Source organism: Chiloscyllium plagiosum, unplaced genomic scaffold, assembly GCF_037043375.1.
Source record: "Chiloscyllium plagiosum isolate Xiang-an unplaced genomic scaffold, Cpla_swu_hap1 HiC_scaffold_3, whole genome shotgun sequence".
Classification (NCBI taxonomy): domain Eukaryota; kingdom Metazoa; phylum Chordata; class Chondrichthyes; order Orectolobiformes; family Hemiscylliidae; genus Chiloscyllium; species Chiloscyllium plagiosum.
In genome coordinates, this window is record NW_028270141.1 from 105,592,258 (window position 1) to 105,614,387 (window position 22,130).

General features: G+C 41.7%; 1 protein-coding gene across 1 annotated transcript in view; it reads right to left on the reverse strand.

Moving 5' to 3' along the window:
- Positions 1 to 3,268: 3,268 nt before the first annotated feature.
- LOC122548665 (uncharacterized) overlaps positions 3,269 to 22,130 on the reverse strand; it is a 57,843-nt gene continuing 38,981 nt past the window's right edge. Inside the window, exon 4 of the mRNA XM_087976231.1 lies at positions 3,269 to 3,470. Coding sequence (XP_087832357.1) covers positions 3,439 to 3,470 — 32 coding nt within the window. The 3' untranslated portion in view covers positions 3,269 to 3,438. The remainder of the gene's footprint in view (positions 3,471 to 22,130) is intronic.

Genomic DNA, 22,130 nt, shown 5'->3' on the forward strand with positions numbered 1-22,130 from the left:
ACCTAGGTTTCTCCAGTAATGATAAAACCTTAGTGCACACAGCTCCCTGTTTATTATTCCCTCTAAAAGACAGGCTGTGTAAAATGTTCTGATTAGACTTCATCCCTGTTCACTGTCTGCTTGTAAAAATCAATAACCATTTGAATGTCATGACTTTAACATGGCCTAAGGCTCCAACTGCAGAGATCCGAAGCCAAGCATCAGCCAACCTTGAAAGATGAACATTGGCAGTTGGTGTTTAAGGATAAAAAAAAACTTCTAAAATTGATGATCCATTTGTGTATACTGCTGGGCATTCACACTTGCTGTGGTTGATCAGAATGAGCCTTATAAGCAGTTTCTCCTAGTTATTATAGTGATCTTACATCCATCTGCAAGTGCTTGCATACCAATTCATGCCGAGTGGACAACTTTCTACTGGAGATGTTACTACATATGAGTTGGATAGTTCCTTAAGATGATCATTCCAGTTATCCTTAAAATGACACGCCTTTCTCTCTTTTTCATTAGTATAATTATTTATCTTGTTTGGACCTATTTTTATTTGAGAAAAGGACTTTTGAATGTGTGAAAATCAATAAAGAAACGGATTCCATATCATAAAATGCAGATTATGACTGAAATTTATCCAACCAAAGTCAAAGCATTAATATTAGACAGAAGAGGCTAGTCTAAATAGTAGGCTATATAATGAAAGAAAAATGTAATTAATGTGACAGACTGGAGCATCAATTAATGTCAAAGAAGGTTTGTTGTATGCTTTCATTTAACAGTTTTTTTTTGACGTGTTTTTCTCTTTGTTTACAAACTATTATTTCTTTTCCTCTTCTGTCTGCAAGTCTTGGATACTGTGTCAATCCTGGTTCCTGGATGATGGGGATAAAATTGGGATCTGCTAGTGCTCCTTTGTAAGCTGGAGAGTGTGTGTCAGAGAGGTGAGGAGCTCATCTCCTCCACCTCAATTAGTTATTCCTCCCTCACTCCCAATAGCAAGTTGGCCATTAACTTGCTGAGACCATTAACTTGCAGGGACACCTATTACCACAATCTCCACTGCTTGGGGTTTATGGCAGCTTTATTGATGTTCCCCCTTTCTTCAAGTCCCTTATACATTCTTCTCCTGAGAAGGGCAATTAGCGTTACTAAAACAGATTACAGGCAGTCCCCAGGTTTAGGACAGGTTATGGCCTGAGTACATTTGCAAGTCAGTTTGTAAACAGGTCGGTAACACAACACAGTACAATATAAAATGGCTGTTCATAAGCATGACTGAATGTTCGCATGCTTAAAATTAATAATAATATGGCATCTCATGGTTAAGTGTGAACGTTTGTAAGTCAGCGGTTCAGAAATCAGGGACTGTATCTGTTCATTATTGCACTGCAGTTTGTGGGAGTTTCCTGTGTCCAAACTGACTGTAACATTTAATATATTACATCAGTGACAACAATGCAATAGTACTTGATTAGTTGTTAAACATGTTCAGGTGGCCTGAGGACAAAAACGATGCTATATAAATGCAAGTTCTTTCATTTTTGTTTGTCAAATGGCTATTCTCCATATGTAAGTCCAAACAGTAAAAGACAACATGTGGTCTTATCAGAATTCCATGCCATCTGGAACCAACATCCACGTGCATCTCTTTAAGCACAGAAATATTGGGAATTGATTATGAATCCAGAAAAATGAACTAACTCAATCTTACTTCCATCCCCAGCTGACATCAGCTAATCTGCGCATTGAATCGAATCTGTCTTTTTCTATATGGGCTGTGTAAGATATGAAACACGACTCATTTAGCAGACACAATTTTAACAACAAGCACCAGCCAGGCAATTTAAGATTCCTTTCAGATTTTGACATTGCACTGTCTTCATCAAATTTGTGCAGTGGTCTTTTGTGACACCTGGTGGTTGAATGCAGCACTGCAGACCAGTGGGAAATGTCTCCCCACATCTATACGAAGAGGGAATCTTAGCCCTCCACGACTGATGAGAAATGAGCCTCAAGTTCCTGTTCCCTCTCCATTAGTTTCCCATTATAATGTCTCTGGTTTTGTTGGAAGTCCCTACCAGGAGCGATTTGTGATAACTATAGGACAGATGTCAGAGGTAGTTTCTTTACTCAGAGAGTATTAGGGGCATGGAACACAATGCCTGCAACAATAATAGACTTGCCAACTCTAACGGCATTTAAATGGTCATTGGATAAACATATGGATAAAAATGGAATAGTGTAGGATAGACAGGCTTCAGATTGGTTCCACAGGTTGGCGCAGCATCGAAGGCCGAAGAGCCTGTACTACGCTGTAATGTTCTATGTTCTATGAGCCTCATTACTAAATGCAAAGTTGTCTTAAGTCACTTCGGTCAGCTTGTACCTAAAGAGCCAGGTCTATCCTGCCTGATAAAGATATCAGTGGAATAGTGGTAATGTCAGTGGTTAGTGAGCGAGAAGCCCAGGTTAATTTGCTACGGATGTAAGCTTGTATCCACCACAGTAGTTGATTATTTGAAATTAATAAATCTAGAATTGAAAGCTGGATTCGGTAATGTTGACCACGAAACTATTATTGGATGCTGCAAAAAAGTCCTATTAGATTCACAACCTTCCCCTTTAGGGAAGGAAATTTGTCTTCTTTACCTGGTCTGTTCTACATTTGACTCCTGACACATTGCAATGTGGCTTACTCTTAATTGCCTCAGAAATGGCCAAGCAAACCACACCATTCAAGGCCAGTTCATAAAGGCCTTGTCATTGATGTCTATGTGGTATGAAAGGACAAAGGAGATTAGTGTGGTCTTCCAATGTAAGTTTCAGATCCTTCCTTTGCAGGAATGCACTACAGACCTGAGCCTCTGACAATAACTGTCTCGGGATTGAAGTGTCTGCAGCCTTCTCTTGGTGTTGGCAGATAGAATCATCGCGCAACATCGAGGGCCAAAGGGCCTGTACTGCGCTGTATTTTTCTATGTAATCCATCCCCCACATCATCCCACCTGGAGTTCACATTAGCCCCACAACATTTCCAGGTCACTATTAACAGGGTGAAAGCAGATTCCATTGACAATTTCAGAGCTTTCCTGCAGGATAGACATGCGACAGAAACATAACACGTTGACGGAAATAAGGTGACAGGGAGCATTGCTGACCTCTCACCTCCTGTACAATAGATTAGGGCATGGCGTGGAGAGGAAACAGTGGTCACTTCAGTTTCACTGTTGTGGTCCAGAAGACAGCTGGGGATGATGATCTGGAAAATCTAACCCTCACACTCTGTTTGGAATAGAAATACAATACAGTACTTGTGTGACTCCTGTCCTGCGATATCATGTGGTTTCTATTGTGAAGCACTTCCTGGAACATTGATCTTACAGCCAATTCAATGAAGACAGAGTCGAAGCCAAGCTTGTTTGCACAGTGAGCTTGTCACACGTGTCAAAGTGGAGCTGAAACTGAGTGTTGTGGAGCTGTAAAAAAGCACAATTATGAGAAAAGGGACACAGGAATGTTCAGAGCTGCTGATCGCTGGAAAAGCCACTGTACAGGAAATAAGAAGCACGCTACAGCTGAAACAGTAACTGCAACATTTCCTCTTCTGCACCAGTTGAAGTGAAAGCCAATATGAAAAGGAACTGGTCACTTTTCTACGCACAATGACAAAATTTTAAAATTCTGACGGATTCAGCTGACAGAGCAGCTGCAAATAGTTACACACTTATCATTGCTGGAGATGGATAGAAATGTTGAAACATACAAAAACAGGAGCAGGAAGAGGCCATTTGGCCCCTCAAGCCTACTCTACCATTCAGTATGATCATAGCTGATCATTCAGCTCAGTACTATGTTCCCACTCGGCCCATACGTTTTGATTCCTTTAGCCTGAAGAACTGCATCTACCTCCTTCTTGAAACATTCATTGTTTTGATGCCAACCACTCTCTTTAGTAGAGAATTCCACAGGTCCATCATTCTTTGTCTGAGTGTAAACACCCTTCGTGTGTTTACGCTATCTAGTAATGTTAGAATTTTGTTGGTTTCTAGGAGATCACGCCTTATTTTTCTGTATTCCAGTAAATATAGTCCTAACCCATCTAGTCTCTCTTCATATGGTAGTCCTGCTATCTCAGGAATCAGTCTGGTGAATCTTCATTGCACTCCCTTCATAGCCATATTGTCCTTCCTCAGGTAAAGAGACCAAAACTGCACAGAATACTCTAGGTGTGGTCTCACCAAGGCTCTGTACAATTACAGCAAGGCATCCCTGCTCTCGTACTCAATTTCAAAACATATTTTAACCACGCAACCAATCAACTGGCACAGTGGCTCAGCGGTTAGATCTGCTGCCTCTCAGTGCCAGGGACCCGGGTTCGATTCCACCCTGGGTGTATAAGTTATAGGAAATACAGGGTTACATGAATAGGGTGGGATGCAGTTTGGACAGTCGCTGTGGACGCAATGGGCTAAATGGCCTGATTCCATACTGTGCAGATTCTCTGATTACACTAACTCACTGCCAGAGACCTGCAGCGGTAATAACGCAGGGAACAAGAAGAAGCTTTCTCTAAAATTAAGCAACAAGCGATGGCAATGCCAGTTCTGAAATGCTATGATGTAAATGATGAAGTCACCCTGCATCAAGACAGGACTTGGAACAATCATAATGCAGTAATGACAACCAAACACATGGCATGGTGCTGTGTTCAAATCGCACAGACGTAGCTGATCCTTGTCTAACAGATTAATCAGTACCCAGTTGGAAGAGACAAAGTGACAGTCAACTCCAATCACAAGCCACTCCAAAGCATTTTCCTCATGCCAGTTGCATCAGCTCCAAAGTGCCTGCAAAACATGTTACTCCGGTTACAGAGATACCATCTGGATGTAACTTTCAGGCGAGGGATGTAAATGCAGATCGCTGCATGCTATCAAGAGCAGTAGCTTTGTAAAGGAAGCAGAGGATGCTATGACAGAGTGTGAAATCTTCCAGATTCAATGTGAAGTAGCAGCCTCAATGTGCTCCAGGAGTGAACAACACAACAGAGGTATTCAGTCTAACAAACAGGCTCCTTGATCAAATCAAGCAAACAATCCATTTTATGCCACTGTCCAAGTACGGCCTGAAAGCATCAAGAACACTCCTGTTATCACAACAGCATTTGGTCATGTAACGATGAATTGACATCCCAAGAAGGCAGATTACATGATAATAGAAGAGTTATAAGGATACTTGGAGCAGAGGAGGTTCAAAGAGGGCCTGATAGAGGGGTATAAGATTATGAGGGACATGGACAGGGTAAATAGAAAGCAGCTGTTCCCCTTAGATGAAGGGTCAATACAAGGGGACATAATTTTAAAGTGAAATGCAGGAGGGGATTTGAGGGAAAAATTGTTCATTCAGAGGGTGGTGGGTCTGGAATGCACTGTCTCAGAAGACAGATGAGGCAGGAAACATCACAACATTTAAAAAGAATTGGATGAGTGCTTGAAGCACCATTAGTTTTAAGGCTATCGGTCCAACGTGGAAACATGAGAGCTGCGTTGTTAGTAGGGCATTTTTGGCAGTACAGATTCGATTGCCTGAAGTGCTCTTCGATACTCTCTGGTTTTATGTCGTTTGTGACTTTAAGAACATCCAGTTTAGGGCAGAGGGTTTCAAGATAGAGTTCCAGGAAAGATGAGAGAGGATTTGGGAGATGACACAACATGCATTGGAGAGGAAAGGGAGGTTAGAGATGGAGCAGGAGTTCACAAATGACATCCCAGGTATTGACGACAAAGGAATCTTTCCTTCCTCACCCTTCATGACCTATCTGCAGCCTTTGACTGCTTCCTATCTCTACAAACTCCTTCAGGCCCACAAACTTCTGATATATCTGCCCCTCATCCAATAGTGGCTTCCTCGATTTAATCACTCCACTTTCAGCGGCCGTGTCTTCGGCTGCCTTGACCACAAGCTCTGGAATCTCTTTTATTGGTCTCTCCACTTCTCTAAGATGTTTTCCTCCTTTAACGCACTCCTTTAAAACTACCTCTTTGACCAATCTTTTGGTCACCTGAGTGAATGTGCTAGAATTTGAAACTTCGATTCGTGTATGGCAGCACTAATTGCCACTATTCCTGGGACAGTTGTCAATTGTCAAAGGACCTGCCAGGAAATGGCTCAGGAAATGTATTCTGGCCAATTACCAGACCATTAACTTCTTTAAGGAGATTTTATGAGGATCTATCCAGAACAGAATGGGATTGTCAATCTTTTTTTTCCAAATGAAGCCAGCCTGGTGCACCTCAGTGCACAATTGGTGGGGTTGCCACTGTTCAATAGGGAGTTTGTTTCCATCTGTGTTTACTTGAGGGTGAAGCTCATGCTGGGGTTGAGCATTATACCTTAACTTGGCATCCAAGATCTTCTTCACTACAATTTTATTCTCCAGGCCCTTTCACAAGCTCCTTGGTGTCCTTCAAAAGCCCCCAACATGGCTGCTGCCTGCCTCTGCAGCTGGCACCGGACAGACAGCTCTGACCTCCTGGAGATTCGTAGCATCTCACCTCCCGATTCCCCAAAGCCTGCCAATCTTCTTCAAGGCACAAGTCAGGTGTAAGATGGAATACTCCCCACTTGCCTGGATGGGTGCAGCCCCAACAACACTCAAGCAGCTTGACACCATCCAGGCCACTCAATTGGCACCAGATCTGCAAACATCCACTCCCCCTACCACTTACACGTAGTGTGTACCATGCACTGCAGAAATTCGCCAAAGATGTTTAGACAGCACCTTCCAAATCCACAACCATTTTCATCTAGAAGGACAAGGGCAGCAGATAAATGGCAACACCACCACTTGCAAGTTCCCCTCCAAGCCACTCACTATCCTGACTTGGAAATATATCGCCTTTCTTTCCTGGTCAGTGGGTCAAAATCTTGGAATTCCCTCCCAAAGGGCATTGTGGGTCAATCTACTGCACATGTCCTGCTGCAGTTCAAGAACGCAGCTTACCACCACCTTCTCAAGTACAGCTAGGGACAGGCAATAGGTGCTGACCCAGCCAGTGGCAACCACGTTCCACAAGTGAATTTGAAGAAAACCTCCAATTGGTTGCCAAGTGTGCCTCCTGCCCAATCAGCCCATTTCCTTTTAGAAATAGAAGTATAAGAGTAATCTAGCTCAGGGATTGGGCCCTGGAATCCATCTGGGAGCCAGCTTCCCAACCCAAGCTGAAAATCCACTCAATCCCTCCTCAAGTGCTACAGTGTCTAAATTTACTTTATAGTAACTTAGAGGTGCCAGTGTTGGACTGGGGTGGACAAAGTTAAAAATCCCACAGCACCAGATTATAGTCCAACAAGTTTATTTGGAAGCACTAGCTTTCGGAGCACTGCTCCTTCGTCGGATGGTTGTAGAGAATAAGATTGTAAGATGCAGAATTTATTGCAAAAGTTTACAGTGTGATGTAACTGAAATTATATATTGAAAAAGACCTGGATTGTTTGTTAAGTCTCTCATCTTTTAGAATGACTATGTTGGTTTCAGTTCTTTCATATGTAAATCGCAAAACCTTTTTTCAAAGTTAGATTCTCAAGTGAACTTTAACAATAAACCTGTTGTACTGTAACCTGGTGTTGCATGATTTTTAACTCGATTTATTTGGAAGCACTAGCTTTCGGAGCGCCATCCCTTCATCAGGTGGTTGTGGAGAATAAGATCATAAGGCACAGAATTTATAGCCAAAGGGGTCCAGTGTCATGGAGATGTAATACAGTAAACAACCTTAGATTAAATTTTTCATCTGGTGGCTCAGTGGTTAGCACTGCTGCCTCACAGCGCCAGGGACCCGGGTTCAATTCCCACCTCGGGCAACTGCCTGTGTGGAGTTTGCACATTCTCCCCGTGTCTGTGTGGGTTTCCTCCGGGTGCTCTGGTTTCCTCCCACAATCCAAAGATGTGCAGGTTAGGTGAGTTGGCCAAGTTAAATTGCCCGTAGTGTTAGGCGGATTAGTCAGGGGTAAATATAGGGGGGGGTGGGTTTCTCTTCAGAAGGTTGGTGTGGACTTGTTGGGCCGAAGGGCCTGTTTCCACATTGTAAGTAATCTAAGTAATCTAATCTAGAAACATAAAGAACAGAAACCAGCATATACCATTATAAAAGATGAAGATTTAATCTGAAATTGTTTAATGTATCACATCTCTGTGACACTGGATTCCTTTGGCTATAAATTCTGTGATCATGGTCTTATTCTCCACAACCATTTGATGAAGGAGTAGCGCTCCGAAAGCTAGTGCTTCCAAATAAACCTTTTGGACTATACTCTGGTGTTGTGCTATTTTATAATGCTCCTTCATTTTATTACAGTGAATGTCAGCATATGGGTTTAACCCTGAAGCCCTAAAAAGCACCCCCCCCACACACAGAAAAATGGGTTGATCCGTGCCTTGAGTTGATTATTCCTCGAACACCCAGCATGGGTGTGGGTGGTTGCCATGTTAAAACAGTTTCTGATGCAGAGAGTGGGCAAGGCCTAAAGTCCTTGTCCATCTTCACAACACAGTCAGAATCACTTGCATGATCCTGTGTGCCCAGTTTTAAGATACCCGTAAATCAAACTTGCACTAGTGGGAGAAAAATTGCGACTGATTACTCATCAGATACAGGAGCAACTAGGAGCTGACTTGGATCTGTTATTGTGGAGTTAAGTTAAAATAGACTGTACCAGTCAGAGAATAGTATGTTGTTGCTGGTATGGAGGGAGAGGGGACTCAACTTATTTGTCAAGCAAATGCAAATGTATGATTTCTCGGGCTAGAAAAACTGAGACATCAAATGCTGCAATTTATGGTATGTTAAAAATGCTCTATAACTATAAGTTGCTCCGCGTTCTGATGCATGATAGTGTACATATGTATCTGAACTATAATAATCCTTCAAGTTTCACTGAGAGTAAATGGTGTGGAACTGGGGTAATGAGTCCAGCACAGTTGAAGTGACATTTAATGCAGTTACCTCAGGCCAACAATTGATATGACAATATTATCCTATTATCAAAAGCTATGGTCATATTAAAATATTATTTTCTTATATTTCTGGTGCTTCATATAGACATACTTGTGGATTGAACAGCTTTAATGTTGGACGAAAGTAAAATAAAATGAAAGACCAGAGTAAAAAAAATAGGTCAAGGTAATCTGTCCTAAAATCATTTTAATATTTTTTTGGCCTTGCTTGCCAGAGAGAGCAGACTGCCAGCCTAGAAGCTAAACTTCCCACATGGTGAGTTCCTGCTGCTTTCCAGACAATCTACAGGAGGCATCAGATTGAAGAAAAAGAACACTACGCTGTCGAGGGAGCTTAGGAAAATTACTGCTCTCACATGCTGTTTATTGGCACAAGAATGCGAGACAGCCATTCAGTCCATTGATCCTTCTCCACCACTCACTTATAACAACCTCCAAGCAAGAAAAATATTTTAGTGAGAAGAACGATGAATTGAAATATTTGCTGGAATTTTCCCGTGCTGGTGTGAGTTAATCAATTGGTACCCAGAAGCTCAAATCTGCTCTTTCCTCAATTGCACATTTAAAATGGTTATTTCTTTTTAGTTCGGGTCAGCTGCGTTTGCATAACCATGTGACCAGGGGATTCAACCCCATGCAGCAAGGCCTGAGTCGTTTGAACTCCTAAACTCAGTTTGTAATTCCATTGTACTTCATACTTTCAGTAAGGGGACAAACTGAGGGCTGAACCCATACTTCAACAACACTATACATCACTAGGAGATAAACAGAAGCAATCAGCACTGTCCAGCCCTCTGATTTTGATACTCAGTATGAACGTAACGCTGGTATCCTTTAACAGCTTTCTATCTCTACACAGCAGTTACACTGTCTCACCTAACAAAAAAGCACGCAGCAGGAATTCATAGTCTGAGATAATCACATATTCAATCCAGAATACACACTGCATGGTAACAAATGCAAATTTAAGCAGATAACTAATGATCACAGCCTCGCTAACTTTGATGTTGGGAGAACACTTTTTCAAAAATATTAAATTTCCCTTCCAAAGGTACTTGACCCTGGAACCTCTTGCCCTGACTGCTTTGAAGCTCCATTGGAGAACAGAAAAAACAGTGCTGAACTCTTTGGGATGCTGTCTCACCCTTATACAGATTGACTCAAACACATCCCTCTCTATCCATTGTTTCTGTATTGTTGGATAACAACAGAAATTTCATAATCAATACAACGCTAATGTTCTCTGTCAGAGAAAGCATATAAAATGCACTGTAGCACACTGTAGCAGCAGCACTTCACCTATTATGATAGATTAAGAGATTAGCTGGCTCATAAAGACTTAACTGGCTCTATTTTCTTACATGTAAGAAAACTTAGAGATAACCTTGGCATTCAACAATATCACGGTTCACAATCAATGTCATCGTATTGGTTTCTGCGCAGTTCTGCAGTCCTTGAGATGAATGTAACAAACATAGACCAATTTTGAATTAACGAATAATAAATACCAGTTTCACAGCAAGTGTTGGGGACTGAGTAAGTGTCCAATGTGTCCAACAAGAAACATCACTGAACCCTTCACCTGTTTGTGCCCAGAAGTCTGTGTCTCTTGCACTGTGACTTCAGATGGCAGTTTGCTCACTCTCAATTGGCATAGTGGTGGAAACAATTCAGCGTAAATTCAGTAAGTGAGAGTAAACTGCACTGGTACAATCAGTTGGAGATTTCATCCATGGTCTAGTGTCTTGGAGTCCAGCTTCAGTCGATGATTTGGGATCATTAAAGGCTGTAATTCTAAAAACACAAACCAAAGAGAAATCTGCCAGGCTAGTTACTTAGAGTGAACCTCCCTAGCCAGCAGTTATAAGCCAGTAGCCCTTGGATGAGGCAATTAAGAAGGCAATATTGGTCCACTAATACTTGGTTCACACAATACCACCCCCATCGCTGGTATAATTGTGGTGGCCCACCCACCTCTTAAATTTAATGCCCACCCCTCATTTGAAACCTATGGACTAGAAGCATTAAATCCACCTCCAGTGTCTCAGGTTTTGTTATCTACAATACCAAGTGAGGAAAGTTAGAAATGCAATAGTTTTTGAGAAAGTGGTGTGGGGTGGTGATAGCAGAACAAAAGGAGAGGCCTGTGAAGAACAGGAGAAATAAAATAACTAAAAGTCTTGTATGCCAATTTTTTCCCTCATGATTTTTTTGGCTATTCTTTACTTTTTTATATAATCTATCCAATCAGATGGCAGGAGCAAGTACCGAATCTTCTGTCAGCTATCCAGTCCAAAGATGTGCAGATCAGGTGGATTGGCCATGCTAAAATGTCTGTTAGTGACCACGGATGTGTGGGCGAGGTGAATTAGCCATAGGAAATGAGGGGTTAAGGGGTTAGTAGGGAAGGAAGGTAATCTGGGTAAATTGCTCTTCGCAGGGTCATGCAGACTCGATGGGCTAAATAGCCTCTTTCTGCACTGTAGGGATTCTATGATTCTAACCTGCCACCTGTCTTTTCACAACTATATTGTTTTTTTAACATCTTTAACATTTCTAGTTAACCAAGGCCTGTCCTTCCCTTAGAATTTTTCTCACTCTTTAGAACGTAACTATTCTATATATTATGAGCGGAATATTCCCTTAAATGTCTGTCATATCTCTATTGACTTCTCTCTCATCCTAATTTCCTATTTCACTTTTTCTAGCTCTGCTTTCATTCGATTATAATTGCTCTTATTTAAATTTAATGAAATAGTCTCATACTCACTCCTCTCTCCCTCAAACAAATTGTAAAACTCAATTACATTACATTCACTGGTACCTAGAGGTACCTTCACTATAAGATGATTAAGCAATCCTGTCCTGTTGAATAATGCTAGGTTTGTATAGTTTGCTCTCTTGTCAACTCCAAACATGCTTTTCTCAGCAACTATCATGAAAACATTCTATGAACTTGTCTAGGCTACCTTTGCCCATCTGATTTCCAATTCATAAAAAGACTAAAATCTCCCATGGTTATCGCTGTGCCTTTCTGACAAGGTCTCATTTATAATTCCTTTATAATCAACTCTATTATGTGGCTACTCTTATGAAACCTGTACACCACTCCCACAAGTGACTTTTTACCTTTATCATTTCTCATCCTTCTCGCAACTGTTACCATATCCTGGTATCCCGAACTCAGGTCATCTCTTTATATTGTGCTAATACCATAGTTAGCTAAGAGAGCCACCCCTCTACCTTTTTCCCTTGCTTTCTATCCTTCCCAAATATTTTGTACACCTCAAGATTCAAGTCCTAATTCATATCATCCTGCAACCATGTCTCTGTAAAAACTGCTAGATCATACTTATTTATTTATTTTGATGATCTCAGCTCATCTGTTCTGTTTCAAATGCAATGTGCATTCAGAAGCAGTCTGGAGTTTTATGCTTCTTTTGGTAAATCCTTATTTTATTGGGTCATTCATTCTTAGATTTGTACTTTCTATCCCTTCCTCTCAGAGTCTCTTTATCATTTCCTGTATTAATCACTTTCGCTTCAGCCTTGACCTTACTCATTAATTTACTTCATCTTTCCAAATTTAATTCCTAGTCCCCACTATTCAATTTCAAATCCTCTCTACTTCTCTAGTTATGTGGTTGGCATTTATGTCGGGTCCTGCAAAGCTTAGGTGGAGACTGTCATATCCATATGGAACCCATTTTCCCAGTGCCCCACAACCAGAACTCACTTCTCCCACATCAATCCTAGAGCTATATAATCAGCTCTCTAACCTGATACCTTCTGAGTCCTTACTTTATCCATTACCATTCACTTTGTTTCTTTTAGCAATAAAAAATTGTCATTTAATCTCTCTTGTCCTCTAGAGACCTTCCACTTTGTTCTTCTACCCCACCTTTCCCCTTTCACTTGCTCAAAACATTTTTAACCTCCCCAATTTTGATGAAATGTCACAATGCTAAAATGCTAACTTCTGTTCTCTCTCGTTCCTCAGATGCTACTTGACCTGCTGAGCATTTCCAGCATTTCTACATGTATTTATTTTCTTGTGGCTCCAATTCAAAACATCTTTCCATACTTGCTGCTGCCTCAGGACACCAACCAACATAATCAAAGATCCCACCCACCCCAGCTATACTCTCTGCCATCCTCTTCCATTGGGCAGAAGATACATAAGTTTGAATGCACATATGAACAGATTCAAGAACAGCTTCTTCCCCACTGTTATTAGACTTTTGAACAGACCTCTCAAATGTTAATTCTGACCTCTCACTCTGAACCTGGCTGTAACACTGTATTCTGCCCTCTGTTCTGCTACCCTGATGCATGGTACGATCTACTTGTATAATATGCAAAACAACACTTTACATGGCATCTTGGTAAATGGGGCAACAATAAATCAGATTCAAATACATCAACCATCGGTTACATATATTTCTCCATAATCAAATTGGCATCTTTAGTGACTATGACTAAAAAAAATCAATTTTTGTCCTTTTTAATCTGACTGTAGCATTTAAGATGATTTGCCACACCATCCTCCTCCATTACCTTGTCTCTGTCATCTGGTTGGATGGGACTGCACTTGCTCAGTGCAATTCATATCTATTCTATCATAGCCAGAAGATCACTAGCAAAGTGATCACTATTCTTAGTCCCACTCTGTTAGCTCTGGAGTCACCTAAGTCTTATCCTCAGTCTCTCATTTCAGTTCAACCTGGTCCATAACGTTCAATTCCAATGTCTTTGCAGTTTTCTCATTCTCCCTTGGAGACATTTGTAAATCTACCAATTAGTTTTGCAATAATGAATGCAACTAATTGAAAGGATGACCAGGGATGCATTACTCAGACTTCCACACATTTAGCATTTCCATTACCCATTTGTACTTGAGTAATGAAGACTCATGACAACACAAGCTTTTAACTCAAAAGGTGAAATGTTACCAAGTTACAACAGTGATCATTTCCAATCTACATTTCAATCTACAATCTAGCCTCATCATTCAATCGACAACATACATTCACCTCAATCTCTCTGCACACATAATTTGCTTGTAATTTGCTTAGGTTCAGTGTAAAGAATGTCAGAGAGTAAGTGGGCTTGTTTCTTGCTGTGTATTCCATGGAATTCCATGTAGAACAACAAATGGCCACACTTTACAGATAATTAATTGACTGTGAAGCACTTTGCAGCTCTTTGTAGGTATGAAAACACTCACAGGGCCATTATTGTTGGGAGCCTTCTGTTTCAGGAGATGAGCATTTGCACCTTGGTTGCCCACTCTGTTTGGCATTGCCAAGTGTAGCCAACTTTGGTGATGGCAGCCTCTGCCACATCTGGACTGAAGAAAGATTTTGGGTTGAGAAGGTGCACAATTCTCTGGTCTCTGTTTTCTCTGAGTCCTCTTTGTTCAACTGAGCTGCCTCTTCCACCGCCCCTAAGTCAGTCAGCCTCTGGAAGTTACAGTTTCTGTGTATTTCAGTGTTTGAAGCCAAATCAGTAAAGAAATAACAGGTTTTCATACAGTTTAAATTTCAGAATTTCTTATAATCATGAGAAGTTCAACATTTCTGGATTAGGTTTGATGCCCTCAACAGTTAACACTGGCCTGAAAATACAAAGTCAATAACTTACATTTATCTAACACCTTCCCACATCTCTATCAGAGGACTTTCAAAGCTTTCTAAACACATTGAATTAATTTCTTCAGTATAGAAACGTTGTTGCTATGTGGGAAAGAAAGACAATAGCACAAGAAGATGCCACTAACAGCAATGAGATGAAAGAAACTTGATAGATGATTAGATCACCAAATATGCCCTAAGGACACCACTTTCAACAACTCTTCACTGAAATTCTGGGCTTGATAATCTGCCCAAATCTTGGAAAGAGGTGACAGTGCTATCAGCTGAGCCAAATAGACATTTCAATGAAGGAACAAATTATTGACTAGAAAACTCCACCAGATATTTTGATATTTGGAACGTAGAGTATTCGCTCACTTTCCCAACACTGGGGTTTTCTGATTTTCTCTCTATGAGACAGAATTTAATGGTAACAAGCTGAGGACTATTTTTCAACCCCTATGATGCAGTTCCACCGAAGAAGTAGCTAAGATCCAATTTTGGGCCCTATAGTTACAATGTTACAGCAAAGATAAATATGGAATATTTAAAATTTAACTTTCATCATCTGATTTTTAGACCTGAGAACTTTTACCAGACTGGAGTGGTTTTAAAAATGTACAAATACTGATTTAAATTGCCTGTACAGAGATTGAGTTCAGTCCAGGAGATCCAAGTGGAATAAATGAAACTATCTGCACTGAAATAACCATTTTGTCTAAAGATATTAAACCAAGGCATTTGAGTCACAGCCAAGAAACTTGCATCTTCTCTTTTAATTCACTATTATGTGATAAGTATACACGTTGCCTGTGGCAGTTTGAATTGGAATGACAATGGAGCCAGACTGTGAAATATAAGAACAAACTATATTTTTGCAGCAATTTTTGAGCGGTTGAGCAGTGAGATGGAAAATGAATTTGTGACAACAAGACAAACATATGGTAAAAAGTGGAGAAACAAATAATCATTGAGAAATTAAAGATATTCACAAACTTTTCCTTTGTTGTTACAAGTCAATGTTTAAACAATTGTGGTTTCATGATAAAATCTTAATTGAAGTTGAATAAGTGAGTATGATAAGAGAACATGAAAGTTCTAAATTAGTGAAAAATGAATTTTAAATAGATTGTTGAAAAAAAGACTTTTCGCGAAGAGCTGATAAACATTTCAGCTCCTTGATTCAGAGTTACTAACAGAATAAGATTCAGCGAGATCAATGACCTTTTAGCAGCCTTGGCGTTTTCTTAGGGGGTCTTATATATTTCTAGTATTCCTCTAATAACACAATAAAACTGCAAAATAAGCTAGAGTTTCACTCAAGATTGTACAAAAAAATCAGGGAGCCCAATTTTTCCCCCTTTGCTCTGTCATTTCTCTCCCATCCCCAGGATCAGTAACTTTGTTGCTACGACAAACTTTGGTGATGATATAATGAGACAACAGCATGTCATCACTATCCACGGTTCATGCTCTCGTCAGGATGTCACAGGCAGTCTTTTAGGAGCAAGTGAGGACTGCAGATGCTGGAGATCAGCGCTGAAAATGTGTTGCTGGAAAAGCGCAGCAGGTCAGGCAGGATCCAAGGAACAGGAGAATCGACGTTTCGGGGATCAGCCCTTGTTCAGGAATTCCTGAAGAAGGGCTTATGCCCGAAACGTCGATTCTCCTGCTCCTTGGATGCTGCCTGACCTGCTGTGCTTTTCCAGCAACACATTTTCAGCACAGGCAGTCTTTTACACAAGCTGCACATAACAACAGTCAATATGAAATAGCAGTGTAACTAACTCACTATCCTTAGGCTGTATTCTGAAAACAGCAATTTTATTCCCTTAACACGAGTCACATTTATTGATGTCTAGCTTCATTGCTACCAATCCTTCTTATTGGTATCACTATATGTTTATGATGCCAAATGCAGAAATATGCCCACACAACAGAAAAAAGGGTCCGGTTTGAGAAACTGAATACATCTATTATACAATGCTTAATAGTTCGTTACAGTACATCTGAGATACACTATACTGACTTAAAAATACTCGATGACTTAGCCTCAACAGCATTCTATGCCAATAAGTTCCACAGATTAACCACCCTCTGGCTGAAGAAATTGCTCCTCATCTCAGTCCTAAAGGGTTATCCCTTCACTCTGAGACTGTGCCCTTGGGCCCTTGTCTCTGCTACTAGTGGAAACATCTTCTCCATGTCCACCCTATCCAGGTCTCTCAGTATTTTGTAAGTTTCAATGAGACCACTCCCCCCACACCTACCCCTCCCCCCACCCAATTTCCTTCTAAGCTCCATTGAGTACAGACCGAGTCCTCAACTGCTCAACATTTGACATTCCTGGGATCACTTTTGTGAACCTTCTCTGAACTACTCCAGCAGCACATATCCTTCCTTTGATATGGGGCCCAAAACTGCACAATATTCTACATGTGTTCTGACTAGACTTTATATACTGTAGTACATCCCTGCTGTTGTATTCAAGCCCTCTTGAAATGAATGATAACATTGCATTTTCTTTCCTAACTGCCAACTGAACCTGCATGTTCACCTTGAACTAGAACTCCTAAGTTCTTTTGGGCTTCAGATTTCCGAAGACTTGCCCCATTTCAAAAATAATCGAAGTCCTCTATTCATCCTACCAAATTGCATAATTTCTCACACTTTCCCACACTGGAACATTAATCTGTCTGCTTGATGTCTGCCTGTTGGAACTCAGCACACCGTGTGTGCCATGGGCTTATCCCACTTGTATTTGAATTTCACATTGAATTTGTATGACTGGTGGAGGATTTCTACTGGGGAGCCTAGTATTTATTTCAGTCAGACAAATTGGCAGATGAGAAGCTGCCTTAAGTCATAGAGTCATAGAGACATACAGCACGGAAACAGACCCTTCAGTTCAACTCATCCATGCCGACCAAATATCCTAAATTAACCTAGTCCCATTTGCCAGTATTTGGCCCATATCCCTCCAAACCCTTCCTATTCATATACCTATCCAGATGCATTTTGAATGATGTAACTGCCTTCACCACTTCCTCTGGCCGCTCATTCCATAGACGCACCACCCTCTGCGTGAAAAAGTTGCCCTTTAGGTCCCTTTTAAATTTTTCCCCTCTCATTCTAAACCTGTGCCCTCTAGTTCTGGACTCCCCCACCCCAAGGAAAAGACCTTGTCTATTTATCCTATCCATGCACCCCATGATTTTATAAATCTCTATTAGGTCACCCCTCAGCCTCTGATGCTCCAGGGAAAACAGCCCCAGCCTATTCAGCCTCTCCCTTTGCTCAAACCCTCCAACCCTGGCAACATTCTTGTAAATCTTTTCTGAACCCTTTCAAATTTCACAACATCCTTTGTGGGCGGCACGGTGGCACAGTGGTTAGCACTGCTGCCTCACAGCGCCTGAGACCCGGGCTCAATTCCCGCCTCAGGCGACTGACTGTGTGGAGTTTGCACGTTCTCCCCGTGTCTGCGTGGGTTTCCTCTGGGTGCTCCGGTTTCCTCCCACAGTCCAAAGATGTGCAGGTCAGGTGAATTGGCCATGCTAAATTGCCCGTAGTGTTAGGTAAGGGGTAAATGTAGGGGCATGGGTGGGTTGCGCTTCGGCGGGTCGGTGTGGACTTGTTGGGCTGAAGGGCCTGTTTCCACGCTGTATTGTAATCTAATCTAATCCTTCCAATAGTCAATCTGTGCTTTTACACACTTCCCATTCAGAATAGAATAGAATCCCTACAGTGTGGAATCAGGCGATTCGACCCAACAAGTCCACTCCGACCTTCTGAAGATCACCCCACCCAGACAACATTCCTCTACCCTATCCCTGTAACCCTGTATTTCCTGCTAACCTATATATCCCTGAATACTATGGGCAATTTAGCATGGCTAATTCACATAACTTGCACATCCTTAGACTGTAGGAGGAAACCGGAGCACCCAGCAGAAACACACGCAGACATGGGGAGAACATGCAAGCCCCACACAGTCACCTGAGGGTGGAATTGAACCTGGGTCCCTGGCGCTGTGAGGCAGCAGTACTAACCACCAAACTATAAATGACAATTAGCAATTTCTATCTCGATTCGTAGACTCCCTGCTATGTGGAAGCAGGACATTGAGCCCACTGAGTTTACACAAACCTTCTGAAGAGCATCCTGACTAAACCCACTCCCTACCCTATCTCTGTAACCCCGCATTTCCCATGGCTAACCCACCTAGCCTGCACACCTCTGGACACCATGGACAAACTCAGTTGCAACATAGGACAATCACAAGATAGGATAAGCAAGATACTTCTCTCTATTTCCAATGTTGTCTTTAAAAAGATCTGAACAATCCAAATAAATTGCACAATTTGGGTGAGCAGATGAAACAAGCATATTTTACTTGCAACAACACAAATAACACCTGAGCCTTCTTAATTTGGATATTCATATCATACTCCTTTAGTCTGATGAGATCAATGCAGGCTTTATAGTTCAACCAATTGTTCTTTGTACCTGCTCCAACTTTCCCAGCTTTAGTTTTCATAGGCTATTGAAAACATACCTGGTAAATAGTACATAAAGGACTAAAAGAAGGAAGATAACCAAAGAACCCAGCTTGTATGAAGGCATAGAAAATCACTGAGGAAATGTTAGAACAGAATGTGGAGCAGCCTGATGTGAGCTGTATGAGCCTCTGTTTACATTCCACACAGCACAGAAGCCTGGATCAAAATCGTCATTTCAAAGGTGGAGACTTTGACTGGTGGCCTTGAGGCAGTGAGAAAGAAGGCAGCAATACCTTGACCAGGCGTGAAATGTTCAGGTCAGTTTTTCAGAGATTTCGCAAGATATTTCTGATGGGATATTGAAATTGCCAAACGATGCTCCATCCCTTGCCTGGAGAAAGAGATGGTAGTGTGGTTTCTGCCTTGACTCCAGTCAGTGCTACAAAGACCCATCCCTGCAGTCCCTTCAGGTATTTTCTCAGTTGAAAGAAAGTCACAAGTCAAGACTGTGGAAATTTCAAGCCCAGAGAAGAAGTCCATTGTTGATCCTTTCTCACATCCCACTGTCCTTTTGTTAAAGTTAATTTTGTGGAATGTGAGTGTCGCTGGCTGGCCAGCATTTATTGCCCATCCTCAGTTGGTCTTGTGAAGGTGGTGCTGAGCTACTTTCTATAACTGCTGCAGTCCACCTGATGTGGGTTGACCCACAATGCCATTATGGAGGGAATTCCAGGATTTTGACCCAGCGACAGTGAAGAAATGGCGATATATTTCCAAGTCAGGATGGTGAGTGGCTTGGAGGAGTAAATGAAGGTAGTGATGTTCCCATGTTTCTGCTACCCTTGTCCTTCTAGATGGAAGTGGTCGTGGGTTTGGAAGGTGCCATCTGAGGATCTTTGGTGATTTTCTGCAGCATATCTTGTAGATAGTACACACTGCTGCTACTGAGTAGTGGTAAAGTAGTGGTAAGCGGCACGGTGGCACAGTGGTTAGCACTGCTGCCTCGCAGCGCCAGAGATCCGGGTTCAATTCCCACCTCAGGCGACTGAATGTGTGGAGTTTGCACGTTCTCCCCGTGTCTGCGTGGGTTTCCTCCGGGTGCTCCGGTTTCCTCCCACAGTCCAAAGATGTGCAGGTCAGGTGAATTGGCCATGCTAAATTGCCCATAGTGTTGGGTAAGGGGTAAATGTAGGGGTATGGGTGGGTTACGCTTCGGCGGGTCGGTGTGGACTTGTTGGGCCGAAGGGCCTGTTTCCACACTGTAAAGTAATCTAGTAATCTAATCTAATCTAAAGGGATTGAATGCTTGTGGATTTGGTGCCAATCAAATGGGCTCCCTGTCCTGAATTGTGTCAAGCTTTTTGAGTGTTGTTGGAGTTGCACTCATCCTGGCAAGTGGGGAGTATTCCATCACACTCCTGACTTGTGCCTTGTAGATGGTGGACAGGCTTTGGGGAGTCAGGAGGAAGTTACTCGCCACAGTATTTCTAGCTTCTGACCTGCTCTTGTAGCCACTGTGTTTATGTGGTGAGTCCAGTTGACTTTCTGGTCAATGATAACCCAAGGGTATTGTTAGTGAGGGATTACAATGATGGTAACTCTATTGAATGTCAAGGGGCAGTGGTTAGATTGTCTCTTATTGGTGATGGTCAGAGCCTGGCATTTGCATGGTACAAATGTTACTTGCTACTTGTCAGCCCAGGCCTGGATATTATCCAGATCTTGTTGCATTTGGGCATAGACTGCTTCAGTGTTTGAGGAGTTGTGCATGGTGCTGAACATTGTGCAATCATTGGTGAACATTCCTACTTCTGACCTAATGATGGAAGGAAGGTCATTGATGAAGCAGCTGAAGATGGTTGGGCCTAGGACATGACCTTGAGGAACTCCTGCAGAGATATCCTCGAGCTGAGACAACTGACCTCCAATAATCACAATCATCTTCCTATGTGTCAGGTATGTCTCCAACCATTTGAGAGTTTTCCACCTATACCCACTGATTCCAGTTTTGGTAGGGATCCGTGATGCCACACTCGGTTAAAGGGCTGTCACTCTCATCTCACTTCCAGGATTTACCTCTTTTATCCATGTTTGAACCAAGGCTGAAATGAGGTCAGGAGCTGAGTAGCTCTGGCAGAACCCAAACTGGGCATCACTGAGCAGGTAACTGCTGAGCAGGTGCTGCTTAATAGCCCTGTTGATGACACCTTCCATCACTGAGGGAAAAGTCTCCTTTCTCCTTCGGGGCTAACATAAAACAGCATCCGTCCACATCTCAAGTCTCAAGTGACATTTTGGCGAAAAATGGTAGAATAGAAATGAGAAAGAAAAATGATTCACAAAGAGATTAGACTGTGATGATTCTTAATAACCTCTCAGATATAAAGCATCAGAACCTTCGTGTGATATTTTTGACAGAAATACTGTCATTTACTGCAAGGAAAATGGAATATAAACAGAAACATGAAACAGAGTACTCTGGATGCTGGAGATCTGGAACAAAAACAAAAATTACTGGAAAAACTCAGCAGGTTTGTTGCTTTCTCCCCACAGATTAGTTTTGCCAGCAACTTCTGTTTTTGTTGTGGAATATCGGATGTTTTGTTAGTTGTTGGGGAAACCGCACCAGGAGTACGATCCACAGTTTTCATCTCCTTATTTAAAAACAATGTACATGTGCTGGCATCACTTCAGCAAGGCTGACACCCGGGATGGGCTGTAGCATAGTTACCATATGAAGAAAGGCTAGACTGGCTGGGCCAATTTATAAGGATGAGTTTAGAATAATAAGACATGATCTTTTCTGTTTCTCTAAGATCCCAAAGGAATTTGATAATTTGAATGCTGAAAGGATATTTCCTCTCTTGAGAGATGCTGGAATGAAGGGAACCAGTTTAAAAATAATAGAATTGCTATTTAAGATGGAAATTATTTTTCTTTCTCTCTCAAAAGTCTTTGTTACTCAGAAACAGGTGGAAGTGGAAC